Source organism: Centroberyx affinis, unplaced genomic scaffold, assembly GCF_046629955.1.
Source record: "Centroberyx affinis isolate AG114_WGS23_722 - 3 ecotype Tasmania unplaced genomic scaffold, CSIRO-AGI_Caff_v1 ptg000435l_1, whole genome shotgun sequence".
NCBI lineage: Eukaryota > Metazoa > Chordata > Actinopteri > Beryciformes > Berycidae > Centroberyx > Centroberyx affinis.
In genome coordinates, this window is record NW_027279099.1 from 56,464 (window position 1) to 70,535 (window position 14,072).

Here is a 14,072-nt window from a genome sequence, read left to right on the forward strand (position 1 = left end):
TGAAAATGTTTGAGTGAAGTTGGTAATTTTAGTGATATTATAGTTTTGATTTGTGTGTTTGTTTGAGATGATCCAGATCACCACTGTTGTTCTTGTTGGAATATGATCAAATACCAGTCCAATACCAATCTGATAATGATTATTGATTTATTGTATACTAATATGTCTCAGAAGTTTTTCCAGCTTGTTACTTTTGGTAGATGTCATTTCATGTCAGATGTCAGTTGTTATAATTACTTAATTCATATTCATTTGATAAAATTAAGGAATTTCTCTGTCAAGGCAGTTTTTTTTTCCAAGTTCCCTACCATCTTTCTTTAATTATTTAAATTAGCTTCTGCCAAGGTGACCGTTGATCTCCCTACCGTGTATACAAAGACTTAGCCTACACAAAAGTAAAACAAAAAGCAAAAAATAATACAAAACTCCACATCAACTGAAGAAAACCTTGTTAAACAGAGCAACCTTCAAATGTGTAAGCCTATCATCACAAGCTTTTCAGTGTATCGTGTGTGTGCACGTGTGTGTGATTGTGAGAGGGAGAGAGAGCGAAAGAGAGAGAGAGAGACTTGAGATAAGAGAAGAATAGAAACTTCTCTCCTCCCCAACTGTTGACAAAGTGATAAGATGGAGAGAAGTCTGAATCATGGAAATAAAATCAGGTACTGTTTGTTCCATAGTTCGTAAGAGGGAATGAGTCTTCACACTGAAACAGCCTTAGTCTCGGTGTAAGGCGTGACATCATGTGTGGGACACGGCAACGGCCCGTATCCATGAAGTGTATTCATCAGTCTTAGAATAGGAATAGTGATCTGAGGCTAGTTTGTGCTTTAAGTGACTGTAAAGTCTACATGGTCTTGTAACTTGACCACTGATCCTAGATCAGTATACGTCACTTTATGAGCCCAGAGGACTCTTGACCTGCCACCCTGGACAGTAAGTAGAGAAAAAAAAGCAGTCGTTTTTGCGAGCCTCCGTCCTGCTGAAGTGTCCTTGAGCGAGACACTGAATCCCTACCAGCTGCAGGGCTGCTGCTCTGTGGCTGACCTTTGACCTCTGACCTCTCTGTGGAGGAGGGAAGTCCAAAATTTCCCTTCAGGGATCAATAAAGTATCACATTATTAGTCAGCCACTATGTAATATCCATTTTTTTACAGTAAGTATTGCCTCAAGGCCTGATTTAACCGTTAGATTCTGCTCTGGATCGTGTCAAAACTGAAAGTCTGGGTGCTTTCCTAAGATGGCCACTCACCCTGCCAACTATAATGTTTCTGTATTCACTCTGGCTTGTTTTTCTGTTTAAGTTAGACATAATTGTCTGACACCCTCCTGTCTGCCTGATTCTCTGCCCTTCTATCTGATCAAAGGATATGTTTTCATGTCTGTCCACTCATTCTGCCTGCATGTCTGTTGTGCTACATCATCTCCTTCCTAACTGGTTTCTTAGTTATGTTATTAAGGGTGTTTTCCATCCTTGTCATTCTAAATGAATCTGTCTCGCCTCATATACATACTCACCCACCAACCGCTGGTGGTTATACAGAGAAACCTATGGAGCCAGTAATTCAGTTTGCTGTATTTACATTTACACTCTTAACAGTTAGTTCTCATGAAAGGTGCCAGGTGCGCCTGTCGCGACCGTGTCCACACCTCTCAACCGGGAGCGTGCACGTGAACATGATGAGCGTGCACATGGGCAGCCCAGCCCATGCTGCCTTATCACCAACAGGGCGAAACCCAACTGCCCCCACCCAACGCCACCATCACTGCCCTCCTGCCACCACCTCATCAACTCCACATGCCACTTTGCCCGCACACTCACACACCTCGTCACCTTTGGTCCACCTTCGCTTAAACCCATTCACATATACAGCTGTACTTAGCACTAGGCTCTTAATTCTTTTAAACTGGGCTCACACCACCTTGCAGACACACACACACACACACACACACTCCCTGGCACACATATTTCCTAACGTCCTGAGGAGGAGACGACGATGGCACCTGCAGTTCTCCAGAATGGTGGATTCATTCTAGGTGTGATCGGTGCGGCGGCCCTCATCGCAGCCACCGCCATGAACAAGTGGAGCGTCAAGGACAGGCAGGGGGAAGTGGTGACGTCCGTTTACACCTACAAGGGTCTCTGGCAGGACTGTGAGACCGCTTCCTCGGGGTTCACAGAGTGCCGACCGCTCTACGGCCTCCTGGGGTTTTCAGGTAGGAGCACAGTTTACCCCAAAAAGAATTTGCATTGTTGTTCCTCACAAGATACTGTAGTTCAATCATATTTGAGAATATGAATAATTGTCTCATTAAGTTAGAAAGTGCAGGATCAAGGCTCTAATCTTGAGACAAAACATGGAGCTGCTCCATTGACAATGAATGGGAGAGTGACTTTAGGACTCAGGCAGCGTTTGCTTGACCGTTTACATCCAAATGAGTTTAATTTCATTATTGTCCTAATAATTACAAGCCACAAAATGTGGCCATATTACTGCAAAATCACCCAGGAGACTATCGTTATGTCCAGAGTTGGTCTCCTATTCACTGTCAATGGAGCAGCCTCATGGTTTTTCCTTTGAAGACATTACCAAGAGTATCCTTGGCTGTCTCATTTGTAGTTTCAGCAGAGATTGTTACATGCTTAATGAACTCTCCAAGATCATAGGAATAATGAGGATGCAAGTAGTAAAGTTTAAGTTGATTAACTGGATGTTTAGAAAATGTGATTCTCCAGCACCGGGGTTAGGAGGAAATTCTCTCACTTCTCTTTTTTTTTTAAATAGGCCTACCTCCTTCTTTACAGGTGAGGAGACAAGAGGTTTTTAAGGTGCAGAGATGAGGCTCATTGTTCAGTGGGCTTGGGTGTGTGCGATGTGTAACCAACATGGCAGGTCACTTCCTCTCTCACTCTCCCATCTTTCATGCCACTCTATTGTGAACTACTGTATCTAGTAAAACAGAAATGATGATTGGCTTTAATAAAAGAGATCTTTGATCGAGTGCAAAAAGCCAATTTAAATGAATTTCCTATGAGGGTTAAAAATTGCAGCTTTTCCCTCTTGGGTTTTTCAGGCAGAGAGGCTTTATGTATTCGACTAGCATGATTTAGTGTTTATTTGAGTTGACAACCTTACAATAGAGATATTGAAGGGTGTTACCTCAGTTCTGGGGAGCCTCCCCCTCTTAAACCTAACACAGAGGTTTTGGATGTGTGAGTATTTCCTCTCATCAAGGATGCCCAACTGATAAATCAGATTATTGTCCACAAGAGGAGGCCAAGACCAAAAAGCTTGTCTCCTTAGTAGAACTATTTCTTGTAAATGATCCTATTACACAAACTAGAATATACGCACATATTATTTAACCTTATAACACACACCAATCATCATCTTAAACCAAAATGATTGTTTGTGTGATGTTTTTTTTTTCCAGAGCATTATTTGAAATTGCTCTTTTTCTCAGTTTCTGTCCTCTTTCCTCAAACAAACTGTTGTTCAGGTGTCAAGCCCACTCCTATCAGTATTGACACTAGCACCGGTGCATTCTGGTCCCCATAATGGACAGCCGGGCCAAGGCTCAGTCAACACGGTTATCAGAAACAGAACAAACAAGAGGCAAAGGGCAGGTTCAAATAGCACACCCAGGAGAATACACACCACATCATTATATTGAATACATTTGATGAACATCATCTTCTGTGGAAGATTAAAGAATTTAAAATGAATCTTGTGACATCAACAGGTACAATATAAATGATGTTCTTCAGTTATGCAACCATAGTCATTAAAGCATATTGGTACTCTATTCAAATGGGGACCCATTTTTGGTCCAGTGGAACTACCGAACCATTCAGTAGTTTTGTAAACATTGTCAAATCCAATACAATCATGTGTATCTGTGCTCCGTCCCCTAGGCACCTTCCAGGCTGTGCGCGCCCTCATGATAGTGGGTGTGGTGCTGAGCGTCCTTGGGGCGGTGATATCAGTTTTCTCCTTGAAGTGCCTCTCGATGAACAGCATGCCAGACACCACCAAGGCCAAGATGAGCCTCACCGCGGGCATCATGTTTGTCATTGCCGGTAAAACATTGGCGTATCTTCTAGGAAGTATCCCAGCTTTCACTTCCCCTGTGAGTCAGTGGAACAAAGAGAAACCTGGTGGTGCTTTAGGGAAATCCAGCACAGATGTGACCACATGTGCATTTGTCACTATTTGCCGACACAGACAAGCTTCCTAAAAGGCTTTGTAGTTTTCTAGATATGAGTCAGTTCCTTCAAGAAGTTTTACTTGTACTTAATCTGAACATTTTATCCACTGACTCACCATTATGAGCAAGGGACCGCTAAAATAAGTCACTTTGAGTCATTTGTTTGTCACCCATACCTTCAATTTCTATTTATCTCTCTCTCCCTCCCTCCCCAGGCATCTGTGCCATTGCGGGAGCTTCTGTCTATGCCAATCAGATCGTGGCGAGTTTCAGGATGACCTCCTACAACCCCAACTATGGAGGAGGCTACGGAGGAGGAATGATGGGGGAGGGACTGGGAGGAGGAATGGGAGGGCTGCCCAGGTAGGATATATAGCATTGTTTCGCTTGTATTCCCATATTCCCAGTCTGTAAGAACGGGGTTAAACAAATGAAGTTAATAGTTTTGCTGTACATTTAAGAACAGCAACAGCAATGGCATATAAATTACAGTTGTTTATTCACAAAGCAGTGGCTACCAAAAAGTGATAGAGAGTTGAAATGAGAACCAAATCTCATTATAGTCTTTCTTGGCATCCCCTCTTCTCACCTTCCACACTGGAGGAGTTTCGGTCTCCGTTATCTCCACTCCTCTCCTGCTAGTGAGTGTATTTTGAGATAAAGGCCAGGGCAGACCAGATAAAAACAGCTTTTCAGCCACGAGGGTTTTTGCTGGGCCTACATCCTGCTTGATTGAATTGTGGTGCTTCTCTTTCTTCACTGTCAGGTACACATTTGGCCCGGCGCTGTTCGTAGCCTGGATTGGAGGGGGCGTCCTGGTGGTGGGCGGCATCCTGAAATCTCTGGCTTTCAGGGGAATGGTGGAAGATGAGAAATCACGGTAAGTCCCACACACATTCATAGTGATGAGTCCTTCATCCTGAATCGGCCAATTTAGACCGTTCTGTTCTGCAACTTCAAATAACACAGCACCTATTTTGGAGCATTTGGCTCGGCAGAGGATGCGACGTCACAAAAGAATTGCCTTTATGCAGTGTGCTGCCTCTTGCCTTTCAGCTACCCGGGGGTCGCTTACAAGCCTCAGTCCCACAGCAAACCTGATGATGATCACCACTCAGAGGGCGGGAAGAGAGACCAGAGATATGTTTAACTTCTGTCACTGTTTGAGTCCGGGTTGGGGTCAATTCATGAATGAATCAATTCCAATTCAGCTGAGGAATTGGAATTGGAATTTGAAAAAACCTACAGGAAACGGCATTGGAATTGAATTGGAATTTCAGGAATTTGAATTTAAAACAATGAAATTCTGTGAAATTCCCATGTTTTTTTGTTTTATCTTACCGCATATCCAAGATTACACATAGAGAATCGATCCTGCATAACATGTAATCATAATACAACCTCTCTTAGAAGAGGAATTTCATGGATGGAATTCAATTCTATTTCCTGTCATTCCAATTCAATTCCAATTCTGTTTCCTTAGAGCTGGGTGAAATTCCAATTCCTACTCCAGGAACTGAATTGGAATTTACCAGGCCCAAACCCTGGTTTGAGTTGACCAGTTGTGCTTGCTTAGGCATGTGCTTTTGTCTTTTCATACAGTATGCTTGGTAGGCTAGAGGCTTGTAGGTTGTCTCATGTGCCTGGAGATACGCATTCAAAACCACATATGTCTTTACTATCCTACTATGGGATTCAATTGTAGAACTGTTTTCATGTCTTCACCACCTCTCAACAACATTACGACAGGTAAAATAAGGAAGGATTTCTGCCAAAATAATAAAATAGTTTTCATAAGCACATTTCATAGCTTATTTATGAATGTTCAGCTACTGTAACTGGAGCTTTAATTTTTTTTTTACTCTACATATGTTTTGTAAAATCATTTTATTTGTACATGTTAAAATAAATAAAAAACTTGATTTGTCAAATGTTTGTGTGAAGTGGCTCTGAATACTCTGAAAATTTAATTACTAATGTAATTACTTGACAATGAAAAGTAATCAGTTGCTGATTTCTGATTTACTTTTTACATCATTTCAGGACCCACATATACATGAGTACAGATTTTGCTGAAGGCCAATCCATATACCACTGTATATGGCTCACATGTGGTTAAGTGTAGCTAACTTGCAGAAATTATCTATGGTGCTTTCCTTTAGAGACTTTCTCAACACACACTGTAAAATCAGGAGAGCTGTACTCCTCCCCTTTGAGTCAGGTGACTGTTGGTACAGTAGATGCATGAAATGGTAATAGGCTCAGAAAAGCTAAAGATGATCCAAGCCATTCTATTCAGCTCCTTTAAAACATGCTGCATGTGCAATATAAAAGGGAACAGAAGCGGTAGTCAGATGGTTTTCAGTTACTCTCATCTTTGAAAGGAGAAGTCCTGCTGGGGAAAGAGAGGGGGTAACTGTGTTGTTTGTAGAGGTAACTTGTAATAAGTTCAGAACATAAACCATTATTCATATTAAATAGGTGATTACCACTTTCACAAGTATTCAGCACACTAAAAAGATGGCCAAATTATGTCCAACAGGTTTGTTGTAAGAAAAGGAACATGAGGTTTAGGAAACCTGAGCCAACAGTTTTTCTTTTCCACAAAAAATGCAACTTAAAAATTCCATATTAATAGCCAATAAAATAGGCTCTGATATTGTTGTAATATATAATAGCTTTTGAAATATATCTTGGGTTTACTTTATTGTGGTAATGTGATTACATAATCCAAGGATTACATGAACAGTTACAACCCAACAGTGACTAATCTGTTTTGTAATTTGCAAAGCTACTAACATGGTGTCTACCAAACAAATTGCAATACTATTTCAGTCCACTAGATGTCAGGCATTATACATGTTTGGGTTCAAATCAATCTGTGCTGACGGTAGTAATACCTACACAGCAGTCATCAGTAAGAGGATAACCCCATTACAAAAGTGCTTCATGTAATAGTACATGTATATTTGTGCCTGAGAAGTCCTATGAAATAAAAGAACACATTTTAATACGAGAAAAACCATGAGAGACTTTGTTTATTGTTGCATATTTACCCCCACTTCATACGCTCCAAAACAAGCATCCAAAACTAATCGAGTTTCTCTCCAAAGCGGAATGTGCAGAGAAGCACAAATGCACATCAGACCTCACATCCCTAAACTGGTTTACTGTGAGGTCTTCACTAAAGTGTGCCTCAGCAGAGACATCCGCACTGGAGAGCCACTAGGATTCACTCACTCCAATTACAAATCCCTTCACTGATAATGTTGAGCATTATAAAAAAATAATTATACAAAGGATATCAGACAAACAGAGGGGGGGGGGGGGAGAAATTTCCACAGGTAGAAAAAAAAACAGGTGAACGATGTGCAGGTATGGTCTCTACACTCTCGCCCTTATGGAAACAATTTCAACTATGATTCGTCTGTAATGTTGATCATCAATTCAAATTTTGTGATTATGTCATTTTACGTTCTTGTAGATGCTATTTGGTAAAGTCTAAACAAGAAGTTCATAGTTTTCTGATACAAAAACAGTCATATATATAGGGCAGTCGTTTGACAGCCAACTATCAAGTCTGAGCTGTGTACAAATTGGTAGATATTTAACCGAAGAATAAAAAAAAAAAAAGTTGTATCCAAGTGTCTATATCCGGTCCAATTTCTCACCGAGGAATTCCTCCACGCTGTCTGTGTTCCACTTGAGGATGCTGAGTTCTTCAGCGATGTTCCCGTTATCGTCCAAAAGCTTTAGTACAGGGTCTGAGCCTCGCACATACTGAAGACAAGTGTGGGTGAGTGGGAAAGAGAGAGGTGGGGTGTTAGGGATACATGCTGTCCTAAAAACTCCTGACAAAATAAGAAACACTGATTTAATATCTTGTGATTCACTTGATTTAATTATGGCTGATAAAACATAATCTGATTCTTCATAATATCACATTCTTTTGTATTTTTCTCCCAGAGGAATGACCTTATGATAAACACTGTCATGTGTTAGGAGATGCTATCAGAAGTCACGCGGGTACATCAACAACACAATTCATCACCATTACCTTGATTTGAAGGCCCTTGAACATCTTCGGCTTGTCACTCCTGACAAAAGCTGAAGAGATAAAGAGCACCGGTGAGACAAATGTCGACATATTATTGCAGCCGGTAATGAATCAGTCAATTAACCTTTCTATTTCGGGAACCGTGGGCTGTAATTAGTGACAACTGCAAATCCTCCTGAGTATGAGGCGCTAATAGGAGAGGAGACAGTTGAGAACGCAAGGTGGTTACAGCTGAAGTAAACAAATGACAGCCATATGGCACCGACCGGGCTCCGCCGTTCTGCCCCCATATTGAGGCTGCAGTAACTCAGTCAACGTAACCCGACACTGAATTAACCAAATGTTACACCGAACAGAGGTGGGTGGTCCAGACCCGAGAGACAGGGAATGAGAGTTTGGAAAAGGAAATTTACCAGCTAGCCCTCAGGCATTTTAGGCTGCTGACCCCTTAACAACTGACTTCAAAGGATGCATTGTTGATATATGACCACTGAGTAAGACACACAGGCGCACAGGCACACAAGCTCATTTTCAGGAAAGCCAACGTCACAAAACCAGATAATAAATTATAAGATTCAAAAATCTAAAGTAAGCGCTATCGTTGTGTATCAAAAGAAATGTAGGACAGTAAAGTATTACTGCGCCACAATCTGAGTGTGGCACCAAAGTAACTCACCTTGGACTTGAGGGAACCTCCCCAATTTTCATCCACAGACCTCCAGGATGGCCCCAGGGTAGAGCTGTGTGCAGAAAAACAGATTGGAAGTGAGTCAGAAGAGGTCTGGAGGTCTGGTGCCGTGGTACCGTGTTACGGCCCTGTGTAGCGCCAGGATCAGAAGTTCAATTCCCATTGAGGCCAAGGATAATAAAAAGGCAAACGCCATATGATAAACTATATTTGAGTACAAACTAGATGCTCAAGAACTGATGCCCATTTTTTATACAAATGACTTGTGAACTGTGAACAACTGTCACAAATTTCTACAACCACCTACTGAGGCTACTGATGTGGAGATTAAGAAACAATCTAACCAACAATAGCTCTCTTTTGAAATCAGAACCACTCATCGTCCTCCTGCCTTGACTATGAATTGTTGTCCTTTTTTTTTTTTTTTACACACACATCAATGCCCGCACACAGAGACAGAAGGGGCTGTGGCCCTGCTGGTGGTGGGAAGCCTGGCCTTGAGGAGTAATTTGATTCTGGCAGTCTGATTCATAAACGTGTCCAGGCAACTCCTTGGGGGTCATTAAACTGTGAGCCTGTGCATATGGAGCAGGGCTGATGGATGGGAGTTTGCGCAGGGCTCACTTGTAATCAAACCTCCAGCACCAATATACAATAAGTTAGAGGAAATTGGAGTGTCACAGCAGTATTTCAAGGCCGTGCCCTGCTTGCCGTTACTGGGAGGAGAGTGGTAAATGGCCTGGTTGGCTGGTTCACACAGCAAATTAAATTACACATGCAAAGCTAAGATCGCTTCCTCCCCCCTCTCTCTCTCTCTTTCTCTAAACAATCGAGCACTGCAGAAATTCAATTTTCGTGCTTTTCATTTTGCCACACATGATAGATCGGAGACAGATCACAGCTCTGTTAATAACGATTAGTTAGCTGGTCACCCTGGTTTATCAATTAACTCAAAATCAAAAGCTTTAGAAGTATTATTTCCTCAATAGTTCCATGTACTGTCTTTAGCCTGTTGTTGAGTATCCCATCAAGCAATCTTGCAGGTAGATGCAGTGAGTAACTATGATCAACAGCATAAAAAAGGGGGACACAAAAGGGAAAAAAATAAATAAATCAGCCACCCTGGGTGACTCCAACAAGGAACAAGAAACATTAAGTCCTGACAAAACCAACAAGTTCTGCTGCTGAAATTTTATCAGGGTCACAGATATAATATATGTAACCATAATGAAGGCTTCAAATGCCAAACGGTTTTGAAGTATTTCCTTTTCAATTATTTGTTCCCTGAATTAGGATTATTCTGGATCATTCGATCTACCTCTGCACATATTAACACAATGAACCGTTTTCTACACCTCCAAACAACATTTCTGGAATGCTTCAGATGGGGAATATTTCTGCGGATTAAGCCCTGAAGAGGAAGCCTGTCATGTTATTGTCAGCGACTGTACACTGTAATGGCCTCAGAGACTCACAGGAAGGTTGGCCTGCTCTACAGAGAGGCAGCGGCACCCCAGGGACAGAGCCCAGGCGCTGCTTAGCCTGCGTGCTTTGTACAGCGGCACACATTCAAAAATGACTAACCGAAATGTCCTCCGTGCTCAGTGAATCTTAATAATCGACAAGGCCGCTCAATAAGCCATTTCTCAGAGGATTTAATGACACGGCAGTGATGTCAATTGCGAGGCTGAAAGAATTCTTAAGGCAGATAATTGTTGCTGTCTGGTGGAGAAAATGTGCTTAGTGACACCGGCGTTTCAACCGGTATCCTAAGAGTGCAGCTGGAGACAGGTAATTGCTCTTCCAAGTGACATTTTCACTCCAACTGTGAGGAGGAAGAATAGGATCGTCTCCTCTAGAAGTGTCTGTCTGAAACAGAGTTATCATCAAGAAGTGTAATGAGGTGTGCGCTAGACTTTTCAAGGTGCTGTTGCTAGGATACCGCACACGCTCTGGGGGCTTAGCTTAATCAAGGGAAATTACACTGTTTTTCCACTATCACTTGAGCCAACTCCCTCGCAGCACAGCGGGGACTCCTCTTGAATTTGCAGTAAAGGCCAATGCAATGAGCATACAATAACACCTCTTCACTGGTTACAGGGAGGTTCTTACTGCAAAATTTGACATGTCGACCCCCCGGGGAGTATCAAGTTGGGGTGTAGAAGTCTTAACTGTGAGGCAGTGAGTGAGAGAGAGTGTCATAAGAAGGAATGGAAGCCCAGAGAACTGAGAGTCTGTAAACAATGTAAATCGGGGAAATAGAAACTGAGGTCTTTTTTCTCCTCTTCTGCCCCCTGTACCAAGCTGTCAGAAAAACATGTGACGAACTGATTAAACTATGTTTAGGAGAGGTACCAGAATTTACACATTTAGCCGCACAATATCTAACACTCTGGCATTATATTAGAGAAAATAATGAATGTTAGTTAGAACTTTCAGAATATTGTAACATTATGTAGTTGTATTTCACTTTTATGACGATTGTTACTAGATTCTGATTCTGATTATTTACTTTTTATATTATTATATTTCTCTGTTTAATACAAGGCATTAGATTGCATTTAATTAATTACCTAATTGTACCTTCTTTTATATATTTTGTATATATATATATATATACATTGGCTATACATTGATTACCCTTCATGCCAATAAAGCATATTTGAATTTGAGAGAGGGTTAGAGAGAGAGAGACAGAGACGCACAGCTAAAAACAGACCGACAAAGACAGTGTGTGAGTGTATGTGTGTAGCAGCCAAGCATTCAATGCACAGCTGCTTTATCACATTATGGAAACACCGTGTCAAGAGACCCGGCGACAGCTAGGCTAAACCTAGGCTGTTTTTAGTAGCTATTCAAGTGCTGCGGGACACGATCCTGTCACTGAGTGTGTGACACATTCTGACAGGGAGGTCTTGAGTGGTACTACGACCCGCTAAGTAGCCTGACTTCTGTAAAGCTAAAATAAATAAATAACTAGAGACACCATACAGACAACCTCAAGTAACCACAGTTCAAAAACTGTCTGTTGTGCATCGGCGAACATCAGTAGTTTTTGCGTGTTGTCATGAAAGTAATGGTAACAATCAGTGCCTTCCATTTTATCATCCTACTAGATGTACTCTTGTTAATCTTGTTTATGGTTACTCTTAACATTTCTCGATTTTCACTAACGCCTGCCTCTTGTAAGGCCTTTGCAACCACTCACAGAATTTAGCCTTACTATTCCTCCAATCCTTTCTCTGGTTTCATCAAATCAATGCTTTCTTGTTCCCCACTGTTATCCTGCACTGGAGAGACCGGTTCAAATCTCAAAATGACCAAAATCTGCTCACTTATGAAGTGACCTCTGTTGTTCTCCTACCATGCATGCCTCCATTTCTTCACCCAAATGACTGGCTATCTCTAATCTTGGTAATGTAGGCTACTCCTTTACAGCTACCCCATCTTGAGATGTTTCTAGTTTTTCCACCCTGAGACGAGGATCCAACTTCCTAAAACCAGTTTCTACCTTTCTGCCAACCAATGACTAGTGTCTGCCTAGGGCGATGACTTGGTCACATGAGCTCTGTCGTCCCCCTACCTTGCGGGCCTCCATCTGGGCCTCCTGCTGGCAGCACTGCCGGCAGACGGGCTGGAGCTGGGTGAGGCTGAACTCCCCCAGCAGGTCACAGGAGCTGCACAGCAGGTTGCTGGAGAAGCCCAGCTCCCTGCACGCCTCCGACGACAGGTCCGCCCCGTACGCCGACAGCTGGGGAGAGAGGAGAAAACAGTGACCTAGCTTTTAAAAAATGGTTGTTCACTTCTTTTAAGCGGAAATGTGAGAAGGACAAAGGAGCAGGAAGTAAGTCATGAAAATGCCTGAAACTGGGCATCAGCTTTCAGATGAATTGTGTGTTCAGGTGTAAACTGAAATCTTAAGAAAAACTAGAGATGCATGTAAACTGTGATGGACAACAACTCGTTATAAAGTTTCCTCTTAAGTATATTACTGTGTGGTGATTCTAGTGCAATGGGGAGAAGTTCCTTGTATTGCATAACAAATGTATGATACATTTTTAATGGCCTGTAATAATAAGAGTAGCATTGAGATTGTGCTGTCTGGTAGGAACCTGAGTCAACCTGGTTTTAACTAGTTAGTTTCAGGGTGCAGCCAGTGCATTGTATTCCACCTTCTATTCCATCTATCCATCCCATGCTTTTTCATCCTGGTTCACAGTAATTCATGTTACAGAACCAACAACTTTAAAACTTTTATTAAAAGCTGCCCCAGTGCCATGGATCACTGTGAAGACCCAGCTGCTGTCGCCAGCCTGGCAGGTACTTTGTTTTGCCATCTGTCCCACAGCTATCCATGGACATAAAAGCTAATAAAGTCGATGAAATAGTGAACTGGTATATATTTAATATAAACTGTTTTGCTTCCAGTGCCTGTTATTTTACGGAATCACTTCGCTAGCAGTTACGACCGGCGAGCTAAAGTGAACCGGCTGTTTGGTGTAACTTTCTTATATCTCCGGCGAAACACTGTTTTCAGCAAAAGTGTCGGTTTGCAAATAATGTAACGGTCGACTGTAAAAATTGTGTTGTAAAATTTGATGATAAGCCACGTCATTCAAGCTACCAGGAAAGCAGGATGCGGCTTGGTTGTAAGCAGGATGCGGCTCATAAAACTGCATGTAGGTAACCAATGTTTCGTCAACCATTACTACTAATAATGAAGTATTTGTAGAGCGGTGAATATTGTTCTTATCCGATGTTTATAAACTCACCGTTTGTATGAGCGACAGAAGCCACAGGAGATACACCTCTCCCGACATTTTGGAGACTGCTTTGTTAGGGGAAACTACGCCGAGGACCCATTTATTTTAGGGAAGGGGCGCCGTGTCGCGCCTGACTGCTCAATGTAACATGGACGATACGTTTTCTTTTCGAGCTTGTTTCTCTAGCGCACGGAAATACGAGTTTTTACATCTTTTATATAATATTTTCTACAAGTTTGATTCAAAAGGCGTCATTTGGAGCGTTACATTTCATTTTATGTGTTGGCAGAAAACACGGGCGCCTCATTATTTCTTCTTCGACTGCGCGTTTTCTGCCGATTCTAATCCAAGGAGT

The 14,072-nt window shown here is 42.0% G+C and overlaps 2 protein-coding genes across 2 annotated transcripts; one reads left to right on the forward strand and one right to left on the reverse strand.

The window, feature by feature from the left end:
• The first annotated feature begins 1,997 nt into the window (after positions 1-1,997).
• Positions 1,998-5,359, forward strand: cldn18 (claudin 18). Its single transcript, XM_071516899.1, has 5 exons — positions 1,998-2,217; positions 3,917-4,081; positions 4,425-4,572; positions 4,976-5,089; positions 5,266-5,359. Exons 1-5 carry the CDS (start codon positions 1,998-2,000, stop codon positions 5,357-5,359), a joined length of 741 nt encoding a protein of 246 aa, XP_071373000.1.
• Positions 5,360-7,229: 1,870 nt separating this feature from the next.
• selenof (selenoprotein F) lies at positions 7,230-13,800 on the reverse strand. Its single transcript, XM_071516876.1, has 5 exons — positions 13,727-13,800; positions 12,538-12,705; positions 8,943-9,006; positions 8,267-8,316; positions 7,230-7,989 (listed from the first exon to the last, which is right to left on the reverse strand). The coding sequence occupies exons 1-5, from the start codon at positions 13,772-13,774 to the stop codon at positions 7,858-7,860; spliced, it is 462 nt and encodes a 153-aa protein (XP_071372977.1). The 5' UTR covers positions 13,775-13,800; the 3' UTR covers positions 7,230-7,857.
• Positions 13,801-14,072: the final 272 nt, after the last annotated feature.

Bases quoted from the DNA above. Each gene is read 5' to 3' on its own strand.
- cldn18 (XM_071516899.1), top strand. From the start codon at position 1,998: ATGGCACCTGCAGTTCTCCAGAATGGTGGATTCATTCTAGGTGTGATC. The intron at 2,218-3,916 runs GTAGGAGCACAG...TCCGTCCCCTAG, and splicing joins CGGCCTCCTGGGGTTTTCAG to GCACCTTCCAGGCTGTGCGC. The intron at 4,573-4,975 runs GTAGGATATATA...CTTCACTGTCAG, and splicing joins GGAATGGGAGGGCTGCCCAG to GTACACATTTGGCCCGGCGC.